Source organism: Aplidium turbinatum, chromosome 17 (genome assembly GCF_918807975.1).
Source record: "Aplidium turbinatum chromosome 17, kaAplTurb1.1, whole genome shotgun sequence".
Classification (NCBI taxonomy): domain Eukaryota; kingdom Metazoa; phylum Chordata; class Ascidiacea; order Aplousobranchia; family Polyclinidae; genus Aplidium; species Aplidium turbinatum.
Genome location: NC_137488.1, coordinates 20,534,375 through 20,549,650, shown reverse-complemented (window position 1 = coordinate 20,549,650; position 15,276 = coordinate 20,534,375). Strand labels below are relative to the sequence as shown.

The window sequence follows — 15,276 nt, the reverse complement described above, 5'->3', positions numbered from 1 at the left end:
GACGTTACATTTTCTAAACTTTGGGTTGACTTTAAAGCATAAAAGTTAGTGACTTACCGGAATAAGATCGCTTTTTAGATCAACCAAGGAGAAAATTGATAAATAATAAAACTGTAATAATCTCGCAAAAAAAAGCAATCAACCTATGTCTCTAAAACAAAGTTTGCCTAATTTTAAACGAAACTGCATTAAAAGAGCGACTTTTGCCAATTAATACCAAACATTCGAATATCTCAGCCTGAAATTAGCTACAAGAAAACATAGAGACTTAGCTTTATATCCGAAAAATGCCGAAGAAAACATGATCTTATCCTTTCGCTATGCCACCGGATAGCACCATTTTACAGGAATATTCATACCCACAATTTTGTTGAAAATGCTCTCAGAATGCACTAAACTGAAAGTAATTTTTCAAAATTTTCTGGGGGAGGACCCCCAGACCCCTCGCCGCTAAGTGTCGCCTTCAGCGAACACGTTATCGGGCTTCGCCCGCCGGCTGCCAACTACGCTTCTGTCTTGCACTGCCAATACGTTTTATGATACTCATCAGACTCGTTTGATTTGCCAATAAAGCACTTCTCCAGTTCCATAACTTTGACACATAAATTGTAGTTAATGCTGTGTATTGTACAGCATGTTCTACAATAAGTTATTTGCCTATTAAATTCCTAAAAGTCAAGATGGTAACACACATCACATTGAGCACTCTGACAGCATTGATCACTTTATAATATACACTTATAAACATCTAGACCACGTCGCCACCACTGCCCAAGGGTGGTAAAAGGCAGAGCCCCTCGACCATTGAAGTGGCGAAGAAAAAGGTTCAAACGAAGAAGATAAATATACACTTTATACACTTCCGGTAGTAATCGAAGTCTCATTAACTATCGGAATTAAATCAAATAGCCTTGCCATTTTGTTATTGATTATTTAGATTTCTGCATTTCTTCATAACTGAATAACTATCGCTGAATTGATTTAACAAATTTAATCATGCTTCACAAGTCGTTCCAACCATTGCATGAAAAAACTGATAAATTCTTGCAATGAACAATAGACATTCATACCAAGTAACCAACTGCAAAAGTTTGCAACACTACACATTTATCATATCTTTGGAAAGAAGAAAGTAGCCTTTTTTGTTAATCCAGAACACTTACTGTGACATTGTAGGATTCCAACATATCGTATAATGACAATGTATATTTATGTATTATTGATGTCTCAAATTACCATTTTAATATTCAGCTGAGCATGCTGGTCAGTCTCTGATAAAGATTTTTATGAGGGTTCCTTATCAGAACAGCACCTGCCTTGTATCTTAAGTCTGAAACTAACTTTTTGTTGAAAGCACAAATTGCCTCCTAGTTTTGTTATTACTCAGCTGAAAGTGTATGTCTGTTAGGAGTAGTGGAGTACATTCGTTTTCATACTCCCGCAAACAAGAAACCCCTTTCCAGAGTAGCGGTTGGGCGGTTGCTGGAGTCTTACAACTAGTCAGATAGTTCCCCAACCGCTACAACATCATAATGCCTATTCTGTGTGACTGTGATCATGTACTACACTTCAAGTCTATTGATTGAAAACATTGTGAATATCAGCAATGAAACATTCATGTCAATTGCAGAAGTTTACAAAAAAACGTATTTATCATGCCTTTGCACATGAAGCAGGTAGCTTTTCTTGACAGTTTAGCATTGGTTGGGGAAAAAATCTTTTTGCAGATTTAAGATATGGGGCATTGAAAATTGAAATAGAGTACCCCAAAACTTTTGTTCAATAAAATAAAGTGTTTTCCTTTGCTTTTTTCACAAATGTAATAACATATTTGAATTCCTTACCCCAAAAAACTATAAGATACATATTTTTATTCTTTCTGTATATTAAAAACTAAGAATTATCAGCCATTTTTGTTTTTGTGATACGAAAACAGCGCTTCTAGTGGCAAAAATGTAATCGTCGATATCTTGAAAACCGCTTGATGGATTTTGACGGCGTAAACGCCAATCTTCATCTTTTCCCAATAGCCAGTGGCGCCGGAAGGGGGGGGGGCAGGCGGGGCAGCTGCCCCCCCAATGCTTTGGGCATCATCTTTTTAAAAAAATTTTTTATTAATACATACTAATATTTGGATCCCAACCTCTAGTAATTCAACTCAAGTTGCAAGGGGGGGGGGTAAAAGCTCTCTCTTTAAAAAAAAGTATGGAAAACCTTGATGACTAAATTGTACAGTAGATTAAAAGATTTTCTACAGAAGCAAAGATATAGACTTTTTAAAGTTTTAACTAACGTCACATTGATGTAGAAAAATAACAACCTGTTAAAATTTTGATACCTCACACTCCCATGACTTCTTCCGCGCGCATTTTGGCATTGGTTGCTTGCAGTGATTCTTTCACTTAAACAAAACGTTTTGTTTCAGCAGTTTGCGTTGTTCGATTCTTAAGTTGTAAAGGAGACTCAATTTCTCCAATATTTATCATTTATGTTACTTCTTTAATCTCAGCAGAGTATAAAACTTGTAAAAGTTTTTCATCCATACGACGTCATGAATGAAATTATATCTCAAATCAGCGTAATGACGTGACATCATCTAAACATTTTACCGAATAATATATTAACAAATTCGATCGTCAAAAGTGGTTTGGTGGTGGTAAATATTACGTAATGAAAAAAATGTGATAAGGTTGGAAGACATTACGTCATGTATTTTCAATACAAATATGAAGTTTAAAATTTATTCTTTTGTTCATAGTCGTAATCCACCTTCGAAGCGGTACTACAAAGAACAATTTTCGATAAGGGGGGCATCAAGAATAAGTCGACATGACTTTTAACCCATAGAAGATTGGGCTCCTGGAGTCTTGCTCAGTTTGGGGGGGGGGGCTGTCAATTCTTCTTATGCTTTAGGAGTGATATCTCTGTTATTTTGGCATGGTTTCAAAATTTGGGATTCACTTTGTAAAATTATTCACGCTGAGCATATCCGAAAATTAAAACTATGTGAATTTTAGAACTGCTCATATACGTTGAAATGTTGAGGTCACTTATGAGTGTAATTTGTAGCGTGAGTTTACACATTATTTTTTGGTAGAGTAATGAAGAACGTGCATAGTAATGTTGTGATTAATTTTTTTTACATTATTTTACATACAGCCAATGCCCTTCACGCTGTGAAACAGTTAGGATTAACGAGACATGGACCAAATTAATTACTTTCATCCAGCTGGTGGGAAAATGTTTCACAATAGAATATGAAATATTTCAGAGGATACGCTGAGAAATGCCTTATGTCTTTCAATTTATAACCTTCATTCGCTCAAAATTTCAGCTCAATACAGGTGAATAAAAGTTAGGAAAAGTCAGTAAATCTCGTAGTCGCAGCCTCAGTGGTTTTAGAGATACAACTGTTGATACAAAAAAGTTGAATTGATAGCCCCCCTCCAACCTTCAAAGGGTTTGCATTGAGTCAACAGATCTATGCCTGGTTTACGTCAGCTCCGGGGATCAGTGAAATATAAGGTTGTCATCTTCAGTGCAACAAGACCATTGACTGATTGATTTAGTGAGGATTCGTAGACCCATTGCTTTCATTTTGAGTGATCATACTGATTTTCAATTTATTCCTACAAGACGTTACGTAATGAAAAAATATATAACTAAGGTTGGAAGACATTAGGCTACGTCATGTCTTTTCAATTCAAAATGAAGTTTATAATTTATTCTTTTGTTCATAGTCGTAATCCTCCTTCAAAGCGGTATTACAAAGAACAATTTTCGATAAGGGGGGCATCAAGAATATGTCGACATGACTTTTAAGGTTTACGTCAGCTCCGGAGATCAGTAAAATATAAGGTTCTCATTATCGTGATTGTAAGCCGCGGGAAATTTTTTCTCTAAAAACAGATTCCCGGGAAGCTAAACATTTTTTCCAGCCCTGGTAGAAAACAAGAGAAATTAAATAATATACCACTGTCTTGCACCAGTGGCGTAGCCAAGGGAGGGGGGTTTGGGGGTTTCAACCTTTCAAACTGAATTTACGTATGTTAATACATTGTTTACAAGAAAAGTTGTAGCCTATGATGTAGTTTCTTGTCAAACTGTGCAAGGATGCAAGCCATCCGCAACTGCTGAGATCGCTTGTTCGATCTAGATTAACATCTAAACAGCTATTCGTCATACAAAACTTGAATGTATCAGAAATAACCTAAAGGAACTTCATTGTCTCAAAGCTTTTTGTTTGACTTTCATTAAGATGTATGACCTCTATGACGTTACATTTTCTAAACTTTGGGTTGACTTCAGAGCATAAAAGTTAGTGACTTACCGGAATAAGATCGTTTTTTGAATCAACCAAGGAGAAAATTGATAAATAATAAAACTGTAATAATCTCGCAAAAAAAAGCAATCAACCTATGTCTCTAAAACAAAGTTTGCCTAATTTTAAACGAAACTGCATTAAAAGAGCGAGTTTTGCCAGTACCAAACATTCAAATATCTGTCTAGAATTAGCAACAAGAAAACATAGAGACTTAGCTTTATTTTCGAAAAATGCCGAAGAAAACATGATCTTATCCTTTTGCTATGCCACCGGACAGCACCATTTTACAGAAATATTCATACCGACAATTTTGTTGAAAATGCTCTCAGAATGCACCAAACTGAAAGTAATTTTTCAAAATTTTCTGGGGGAGGCCCCCAGACCCCCCGCCGCTAAGTGTCGCCTTCGGCGATCACGCCATCGGGCTTCGCCCGCCGGCTGTCAACACCCCCCCTTTCAAAATTTTTGACTATGCTACTGTCTTGCACTGTCAATATTTTGCCCCCCCCCCCCCCCAATGTTGAAGGTCTGACCGCGCCACTGCCAATAGCTCTAACATATTAAAAATGAAGAAATTCTGAGAGGGTGGGCTACACAGTGTGACTGTATTAGAATAGAATGACCCAGCAAAAAGTGTAGATCTAAAATCTTGGAACAAAAATATTGTTAAAACACTGACTTGCATCTAAGTAGAACTACAGTAGACTTTGTTAAATGCGCATGCGCGTCATATGGTTGGAAATGCGCATGCGCACCAGTTGCCTGAAATTGCGTTTGCGCGTCACCTTTTTTGAATTGGTCAAGAACTATTTTACTACAACACACCATAAAATGACTTTACCTTGTCAGAGAATTACAAAAGAAACTCGCTGAACAAAATACACGGTTGTGTTAATAGTTCCACAGAACCGAGGCTGTGGAGTCGGGCAAAATAAATATACGGCTCTGACTCCTGAGTTTACAACTGGCCCTCTCCGGACACGCCACAATCCCTCCGGCTCCACACCTCTGCATAAAATCACATGCGTGTTACCTTGACACACTTCGAGCAGACATACTCTTCATTATTCTCTTCCATCTTCTTCCCACGTTGCAATGTGATCCCAACGCAGTCTCCATGGTACCATTCCTCACACTGATCGCAGGAGATCATAAATCTAAAGAGATGAAATTTTAAGATGGAGCCGACAAGCCCGACATAACCTGACAATTTCGTTGAACGACTTGGCTTCATTAGCAGATCACACGATGAAGAGCACAACCCGTGGTCTGTTGCTGTCATCACTTTCACGATCCGCCGGAATAACATTTTCTACCAATCAACAAACAATTACTACAGACTACACTGGAAGCTCTTTGGGAAGCTAAACAATCCTCAACACCCTGGAATCACTTCATACTCACAAAACTACTGTTTTATGTTATTTACAGAGTCTGTATTAGACCAAGGTTTTAAAATGCAACACCTGGCACTCAAGTGCGTGCGGGATCAGTCAGTACAAACCTGTTGTTGTGTGGCTTCTTGCATATGCACCACAGCCGATCGGGGTTGTTGTAACTGTCATCGCTATCATCACTGTCATCATCGGAAGACGATGATGATGATGATGATAATGATGAATCGTCATCATCTTTGAGTTGCTTCAGTGGCACATTGTCATCGTCGTCGCTGAAATCTACTTTGCTGATTGGCCTGCAGTTTCAAACATAGTTGGATGTATGAGACGAAATGGCCCGATTCGGTGAGTCCGATTCGGTGAGTTCCCTATTCGGTGAGAGCCTTTTTCGGTGAGAGCCCTATTCGGTGAGTTTTTTTTTAAATTATTGCGCGCCGTAGCCTAATTATCATTGCCGTTATAGGGTTAGGGGTTGGGGGATAGAGGATAGGGGGTTTGGGGGGTTGGGGGTTTTTGGGGTTTGGGGGTGTTTGGGGTTTGGGGGTTTTTGGGGGTTGCGGTTTTGGGGTTAGGGGGTTTTTGGGGGGTTGGGGGTTTTTGGGGGTTGGGGTTTGCGGTTTTGGGGTTTTGGGGGTTTGGGTTTGGGTTTTTGGGGTTTGGGTTTTTGGGGTTAGGGGTTAGGGGTTTTAATTAGGCTACGGTACCCGATAATTTTCAAAAAAAAATTCAAAAAAATCACCGAATAGGGCTCTCACCGAAAAAGGCTCTCACCGAATCGGACTCACCGAATAGTAGCAGACCCGTATGAGATACCACGCATGTTGAAAAAGTATAACATGCCTACAACAATAGCGACAGTGAAGTCATAGTACTTATGGTATAAGAACCAAGCCTTTCAAATATGGTAAGATGCTGTAAGGTGGCCAGTTTCTTGAGCTCCCTCCTTCGTAAACTACTCACTGCCAAGCAATTTTTAATAATTTGAGTGGGTGAGTTCGTAAATAAACGATACTGGGTCTGTAAGCCCTCGATGACTTTACTTTGGGTTGGTTTTGAAACGCGACAATATCGACAACAACCAATGAACAATTGAACATACGCTTTGTGTTCTTCATCAGATTTCTCTTTTTTAGTTTTCCCTGAATAAAAAAATAAAAATAAATAAAAGCAATCAGTTCCATGAGGAGCTGTGCAATGCAAAAGCATCAAGTATCTACAGTCGAGATTACGAACAGATTATCATAAACTAGATCTTCATCTACTTCATTCTGAGGATAACCTCTGTGTGAGCTGGGTAAGGGTATGCTTTAGTTATTAACCTTGATCTTCACTGAAACTACTTTCCTCTTTTGGAGCACAATCAGTTCATTTGGTCATGAAGCTTTGCTTATTGAAGAAACTGTTGATGCCTTCAAATAAACTTTTCTCAACCAGATTTAAAGTTGGTATTTGCAGCTTCAAAATACAAATTCAGGCCTCGAAACTGAAGGCGGCCATCGCGGCCATGGCCGCGATTAACCTACAAAAACCAAGATTTTGTCCGCCGGGTCTCGCCCTTCCGTCGGCCGTATTTGTCCGCCATGAAGTTCCGAGAAAATTTTGCGCAAGCGCCCTTGTGAATAAAGTACTTTGCCACTTATAATCACAAAGGATTAGAAAGCAGTCAAAGCACCCGATCAATCACAATACACACTGTCTATGCTTGAATTCTTAACATTATTGATGGACCCAGCAGCTGATGTCTGTCATGAGCAGGATGCAAGTGACATCACAATACACTTCATTGATGTGATATATTCAGTCTTCATTGCTGACGCAGATGCATGAATGGCGCATTAGCATCGGCAATAAAATCGCCGAGGCCACAAGAGCGCTTGTAAGGTTAGGGTTAGACATTCCTCTCATCAGCCGTTATGGCACAGCCATAGATTTGTTCCTTAGTCAACACCCTGATGGAGCTCTACGAAAAAGAAAGAGGCGTGTGGATTAGTATCAAAGCCCGAGAGCCGCAAAACGTGGACGCTTCATTGCGAACGGCGAAGACGGTGTAGATTTACAGCCAAACCATGAGCCTCTTGATGTGTCTTATTCCAGTGACGACGCGACAACCTCGTGCTCCGATACAGCATCTGATGATTCCGATTCTGACAGCTAGTTCTTATCAAACATACTTTGTGTTGTTCGCAGTATCCCAAGTGTGCCGAAATTATGTTAGTGTATACGTAAATCGAGGCAATCTTCTCGCAGGGAGCTATTAATTTGTTACGGTACCTGGTTGAGCAATTAACGTTATTTTATGATCATTCAACGTTGTTAGATGTCGAATTAATGTAAAACAAACGTAAATTTCTTATTGGGCATTGTTGTTACGCAATATAACCCGGGGGAAAATTAAATCGATTTGTGCTGACTCGAACGTTGAATCAACCCAAAATTAACTTACTTTTCTCCCCGTGAGTTATTTAACGTGAATTACTGTAACAGCGTGCGACGACAGCGTGTGGCCGTGCTAACTACTGATATATAGGCTAGCCTACTACATAATTTTCCATTCAGGCACGTTTTAAACCTTCCAAGGTTTTGCCACCTTTTCCCGTTCATTAACTAGCTGGTAGGTCTATAACCTATGGATTTTTGTAGTTAGTATCTTTTTCGCCGCGGACGCGTTAATGACGAAAAATAAAATGATTGATTGATTGATTGATATCTTGCTGCTCGCTTTATCGCTACTTTTGGTATTATTACATCACAACAAATCAAACAGTGCGGTCGTGATGAACTACTCTAGTATATTTTTCGCTTCTCATTTTGCATGTTTAGGTACAATTGTTTTGTAATAAACGTTCACAGCAATTGCCGAGGCAATTTCAACTTTTGTCGTTTGGCCTCGGCAACATTTCTGCCGAAGTAAAAATGTGCTAATTTTGAAGACTGTATGTTGATGCGTGTCGATGTTCCGATGGCCGCCATGTGCTTGTGGTTGGCCGCCGAACAGCTTGCTGCAGTCGGACACGTTTGGCCGCCGGAAAAAAAAAGTTGTTTCGAGGCCTGAAATTTATCATTGAGTCGGTTGATTTCAGCAAACTGTTGGTCTAAAATTGTACGTACAGGGTGTTTCATTAAGACGGATCGATAAAAACAGTAAATAAAACAATGTTCAAGCCTTAAAGCAGCCTGCGGCCATGGCCGCTAAGTAGTGCTTGAATGGCCGCTAAGTAGTGCTTGAATGGCCGCCGGTGCTACCTCCTCCGTCGGCCAAGTTTGGCCGCCGGTTTCTTCTAGCCAATTATTTAATTTCGCAATAGAATGATCGTGGATTAAATGTCGAAAATATGTAGTATCAAAGAGTGACGCAGAATCAGGTCAGCGCATCATAGTCACTGCTGTATTGAATATATCCAGCTGCGATCACCAGCGTTGTAAGTTTTGTTTGCAATTCCCGATGTTTATTTTAACGAAGTGCTAATTTACATCGGCTGGCAATATTGTCGTTTTTATATCGATTCAATGTTGTCAGATATTGAATCGTTGTTAAAAAGGAGAACTGGGTTAGTTGACATCCGTGGGTAAAACACGTGTCTTCATGTTCATAGTTGACAACGCTGTGGGTTAGTGACTTCACACCCTCAATGGTGACATCATAACGGAATAAATGGTCAGGTTTTATAAAAGGCGGTATGCAGTTGAAACAGTTTACTGAGCTGCGAGCAGTTAAAACAATTTAGAGTCGTTAGATGGTCCGCAATACCAGATTACAATCCAGATAAAGCATTTAATGCGTGGTACAACGATTCTATTGCAGGACGTCGCCCAGACTTCAACAACGCTAAGTGATCATTTTAACATTGTTGCAAGTTTAATGCTATTTACTTGTGCTATCGTTATTGTATTTTGGCCTCCAAGCACGCAGATTTGGCCGCCGAGAAGGAGCTCTCGGTAGGCCACGATGGCTGCCGGAAAAAAACACGAGTTTTAAGGCCTGATGTTAATGGGTAAATTTTATTGATTTCTTTATGGAATTTATGGAATTGTTGGCATAGACCTTACTCTTAAGGTAACCCCAAAGGAAAAAATCCAGAGGCGTCAAATCGCACGATCTTGCTGGCCATTTCACTTCGCTGTTTCGAGAGATGATGCGACCTGGGAACCGAAAGTAACACCATTGCGTGCTCGTTTATGCTGTTCGGCTGAAAACATTGCTGCAGTGCGCGAGAATGTGGCCGAGAGTCCAGGTACCACTATTCGCCATCGCGCGCAGGAATTGAACCTCTCCGCAACCACGTTGCATCGAATTTTGACAAAAGATTTATCTCTACACGCTTACAAAATTCAATTGACACAAGAACTCAAGCATGCTGATCATTTGAAGCGTCGTACGTTCGCCGATCGGGCGCACGAGCAAAGACAAACCGGTGAAGATTTTTCACAAAAAATCATCTTTAGTGATGAAGCCCATTTCCATAAATTCCTTAAAGAAATCAATAAAATTTACCAATTAACGTTGTTTTATTTACTGTTTTTATCGATCCGTCTTAATGAAACACCCTTTAGAATGAAAAAAAAAATAAAACATTTTACCTTTTTCTTTTTTCTTGGTCGAACTTGACTTTCTAAAATGTAACAAAATAATATTAAAGTCAAATAAACAACAACGCAAAAATAAATTCCATCAGTGCAAAAACTCATTGGATCATCAAATGTTATAAACTTTGAAATATTTTAAACTTCCTTAAATAAAACACTCACATATCTGCATTGGGTAGCTCCTCAGACTCCTCTTGGGTCGTCTTAGGTACCTTGCGACGTTTGGGGGAGCGGCCCACCACGATCCTCCCCCCTCTGTTAGGGGACGATGTGGCAGAGAGGACCGGAGACATGGAGCAATCCGTGCACGGAGAATCGAATCGTTCTTGAAAATATTATTTTGAACTGTTTTGATTTGCGTATTATGACGTAGGCTATACTCAAAGCGCTGTACAGAATCCCGGTAGCCGACGCCTTATTCAGGCATGGTCGATGATGATGACGATCCTGACTGGGATTGGCCCACTATATTTTTATGGATTCAATAGCTAATATCAACCATGCATTATGCATTTCTGGAAAGAGCGGTAAAGGAGAAATTTGGACTATGTTGTAGTGCATTACAAATACCTATATGATAGACCGAAACAATAAATAACTAATTGTGGTTTAAACTTTTGCACTTACGGTCACAAGGACAGCGGAGATATGATGTTGAATATGACATTTAATTTATTACTTTTCATGTTCACAATCTTTTATGCCAGTTAATAAACCAAACAACAACGGAGATAAATGCTTACTGGGTGGATCCAAACTCTTCTTATGAGACATTGGGATGTAGGAAGGATCAAATATCTCCTTCCCAATTCCTTTGTTTGCTCGTGAGCTCCTCCTCAATGGAGGAGTGACTGGTTCACCTTTTGTCCTCCTGGATAAAAGAGTTTGAAATTATATTCTTCTCTTTGTTATCACCATCATACTGTATATAGGTCGGCTGCATAGCCAAGTGGTGGGACTGGTTTGACATTTGAAAGGGCGCTGGTTCAACACCGCTCAAGCGCATGTGGCTGTGTCTCTGGCTAGACACTTAAAGGCATGCCTGAAGGTGGATACCAAGATTGGCTTCTTTGCCTTCCGGTTCACTTAATGTAAATCTTCAACTACTTGACGTAAACCTGTACACAACTACACACCATCAACATTCATCAACTCAAAGTATTCAGGCACAATCTTACAATATGAAACTTGAAGTAGTTTCAAGGAAATGGATGGTCACTTACGTAGAGTGATACAGTGAGACAGGGTGGAATGTTTACTTGTATGATACAATAGACAAGCAACAAAAAACTGAAGATTTCAATAAAGGTAAAACATGACTGATTTAAAGCAACCATCTTTATTGTTAATGACAAGTAAAGATGAGATTTAGTTAAAACTCTTCTCACTCTTGGTTGTTCCCCAAGCTTCTCTTAGCATCAGGATCATCTTCTTCTGTGTCTTCTTCTTTCATCTTCCAACCTTTACAGGAAATTGAGCAAAGCAATACATGACATAAAATTTTCCAATCGCAGCAAAACGATACACCACAATGAAATTCGAAATACAGAACTAACATCTTGTGTCCTGACCTCATGCTTGGGCAGTCGGGAAAGCTTACCCAGCGATCACTTGACAAACAAAACAAGCAATCATTTTATTTTCTATCCATTTGTAGACACTGAAAGTCGTTGTTGTTGCAATTGAATTAATTTGCAGTAAGCTAATAAAGTGCTGCATGGCGGACGAAAATTTCATACTTAGCATGTGAAACAAATAATAAAGAAAACAACAGATAAATACAATCAATGAAAATACCGTACTGCAAAATATATTGTACAATGCAATAAAAATTACTTAGACTAAAATTAAATTACAAGACACATACAAAACATTTCACAACATATCTCACCAGGTTGTTGCTCAGGCAACCTCTTTGAAGGTTTTACATGGTGTTTTGAGTTGTCACTTTGCTTTGAATCATTGGCAGCGTAATTCTTCATTGGGACAGTACTAACCAAAGGAGATGACGAAAGTGAGTCTTCCTGTGAAGAGGGTGGAGAATCGTTCTTCCGATCAGTTTCCGACTCCTGCATCCCACCAGGTGGTTCCTCCTCCAGATCAGTAAATAGATTACTATGACTCATTCTATAATCACTACAAAATCTTATAATTTGAAACACGTCTAAAAACAGAAAAATGATCAACAAAAAGTACTTTCATAGCCTACTTAAAAATACATAACGAAATTCATCATGTTGCAACTGCAGTCAAAAGCCGACAAAAAGCAAAGTAAACTACTTCCTGTAATCCTGGCAAGCTAAATGCAAAAGTTAATCCACTCTTTTGCATATAATTAGCATCGACAATGTGGCAGCAGGTGCCTTTTAGCTGCTCCTGGTAAACACGTGAATATTACTGAATATACACTTCTGGTTGCAACAAAAATGTTGATTGTTGAATGCCATTGTTGTTTGGTTTGTAAATTTTCATTTCTTTTTATTTCTATTACATTCTTTTCAAGTGTGGGAAAAAGACAGAGCAATAACATGCAATGCTGCAGCACACCAAAGCACAAAGTGGCAACCTGTGTGTGTACAGTACAAGCGGGCATGAAAAACTTTTAGGTGGTGAAACACATAATGCAGCTATAGCTAACACACCCCCAAAACACTACTAAAGTTGAAATTGCATTTGTAAATTGTATGTGGCTATAGAAATACAATTGAACTGAAGGTTTATGACATTTTCACCTCTTGCCAATTTTTAAAGACAAATTTTCCTGTATCAGTCATTTTTAAAGAGAACTTGGGCATTTATTAACTAGTTTATGTTTGATTCAAAAAAGAGTCACTGTCAAAAGTTCATAGTATAAACTTATTTGACTTATGATTAGGACAACAGTGCATATAAACGCTTTAATACAAGCCCTCAAAAATGTACACTTAAAATTAAATAGAATAGGCCTACTTCTAATGAGCAGCAATATTGTTGACATGTACAATAACATATCCTGAGGCTGGTAAACAAAAAGATACACAAAGTTTGTTTGCAATTATTTGATGACAATCATCTTTATATTATCACATAACAATAGTAAATTCCATAACGCTGCCGATCATTTGTTTAGAAAACACTCCAGTGAACTTAAAACTGGGTTAGGCTATTATTTTATTATTATGACATTTTGACATTTTATTATTTTGACAGAATATTGACAAATCAAAGAAGTAGAATAAATGGAAAGCAATAAAAAGCAAATAATTTGTACTTGTAAGCCAAGCCGGGAATGACACGTTAGCAAAGGATATTGACATGTTTCCAATTTGCATACTATCAAGATTCCATACAGACATTAGATTTTCAGAAACTTAAAAGTTCCCTCTGAGATGTAACAAACACCAAGTGTTTGACTTCCACACATTGGCAACAGGAGGCAATGCAGCAGCACATCAAGGAATAAAGTGGCAACATTGTGCACAGTTTCAAGCACGCATACGATTTTACTTACAACTTCAGAACAAAAAGAAAAGCAAAGTTGAGAATTCAAATGGCAGGCCTCGAAATTCACGGCGGACACGGCGGTCATGTCCGCCGTCACAGCATGTGATGTCCGCGGGAAGTACCATCTAGATCGGTCATATTTGTCCGCCGAGAAATATCGATAGAAATCGTCATTGCATAGCACGAACAATTGTTGCAAATATATAGTATCCGGTGCATTCTAGCGCGCATCTAGAAAATGTAAATACTGTATCCCTTAGCTTCCATTCAAGCAGGAAAACTTTCGACATTTACGTTGCTTCAACGATTGATGACATTGAATCAGCGTAGCAAAGGTGAATTCTTCGCTAAGAATCGATGGGAGTCCCGGTACTTCTACACTTATCACGCGCAACTTAGTTCAAGTCTTACGTCATAATGTCTGGCTTTGATCTCCGAGTAATATTGATAAGGCAAGGTTGGTTACAAAATTAGATTATACGAGTAGGCTATATTACAGCGAGATGCAGCAAAATTTGTTTAGCTTTGGTATTACAGTAAGAAAGAAAGGCCAAGGGAAAATTCACTTTCGCTCACATGACGCGCAGAAATAAACCTAAAGAAAAAAGCCTGTGAAACTTTGCACAACAGAAAATAGTAGCGTTTCAGTGTAGACGTTTTTCGACTCGTGCCCGGAGCATTGTGACGCAAGAAGCCACACGACCTCGTTCGGTGGAAGTTAATCAGTTATGCGGCGTATTGAGCAGCTGCCCGGCGCTTTGACTCTTCAAGTACACGTGGTTGGTCTGATAAAAGCTTTTCAGAGTCAGTGACTTCGCTGAAGTTTTAAAAAGCCTTCTAATCCGTAGCTATAGTTCTCAAATGGCGAAGAATTATCAAGATAAAGTGATTAAGCATGACGATCGACGCTAAAACTGGTGTGTCCGCCGTGAGACTTAATTTGTCCGCCGAGATAGGTGCTCAGACCGGTCACGTTTGTCCGCCGTCAACAAAAACGAATTTCGAGGCCTGAAATGGATATGACGAATGACGATATAGCTGTATCCTAGCCTATTTAATTTGTAATCAAACTTTCTGACATGTTGAGGTTTCATTCCAATATAACATTCAAGTGCCGTACCATAAAATTTACCATATTATATACAAGATTGAAATATTGATAAAACAAGACAGCGAGGTTGCAGAGGTTTAGGCAAGTAGATTCAGAGAAAATCCAGACAGCGTAATTACCAACACAAAAATAACAAAAATCTGATATTATACATTGGGCACAAACAACGCGACACTCCACCGCCCAAAGCAGCACATCATTTTGAACTGCTGATATGCTTTTATTGACAAACAGTAAATACTTAAAAATAGGGTACCACATGTGATATTAATTATAAAGCTTTTTAACTAAATACGGAACTTGAAAAACTGTTAATTTATTAGAAATTCTTTCTCTTTCCAAATACTTAAAAAGCAATAAACTCATGAAAGCATCTA

The 15,276-nt window shown here is 38.9% G+C and overlaps 1 protein-coding gene across 2 annotated transcripts in view; it reads right to left on the bottom strand.

The window, feature by feature from the left end:
• LOC145786758 (death-inducer obliterator 1-like) overlaps positions 1–12,463 on the bottom strand; it is a 50,290-nt gene extending 37,827 nt beyond the window's left edge. For both annotated transcript variants that reach the window (XM_082598492.1, XM_082598493.1), the window contains exons 1-8: positions 12,197–12,463; positions 11,694–11,766; positions 11,049–11,176; positions 10,468–10,630; positions 10,300–10,331; positions 6,821–6,860; positions 5,829–6,017; positions 5,358–5,481 (exon numbers count right to left, since the gene is read on the bottom strand). In XM_082598492.1, the coding sequence (XP_082454618.1) occupies positions 5,358–5,481; positions 5,829–6,017; positions 6,821–6,860; positions 10,300–10,331; positions 10,468–10,630; positions 11,049–11,176; positions 11,694–11,766; positions 12,197–12,431 (984 nt within the window). In that variant the 5' untranslated portion in view covers positions 12,432–12,463. The remainder of the gene's footprint in view (positions 1–5,357; positions 5,482–5,828; positions 6,018–6,820; positions 6,861–10,299; positions 10,332–10,467; positions 10,631–11,048; positions 11,177–11,693; positions 11,767–12,196) is intronic.
• Between the last annotated feature and the right edge of the window lie 2,813 nt (positions 12,464–15,276).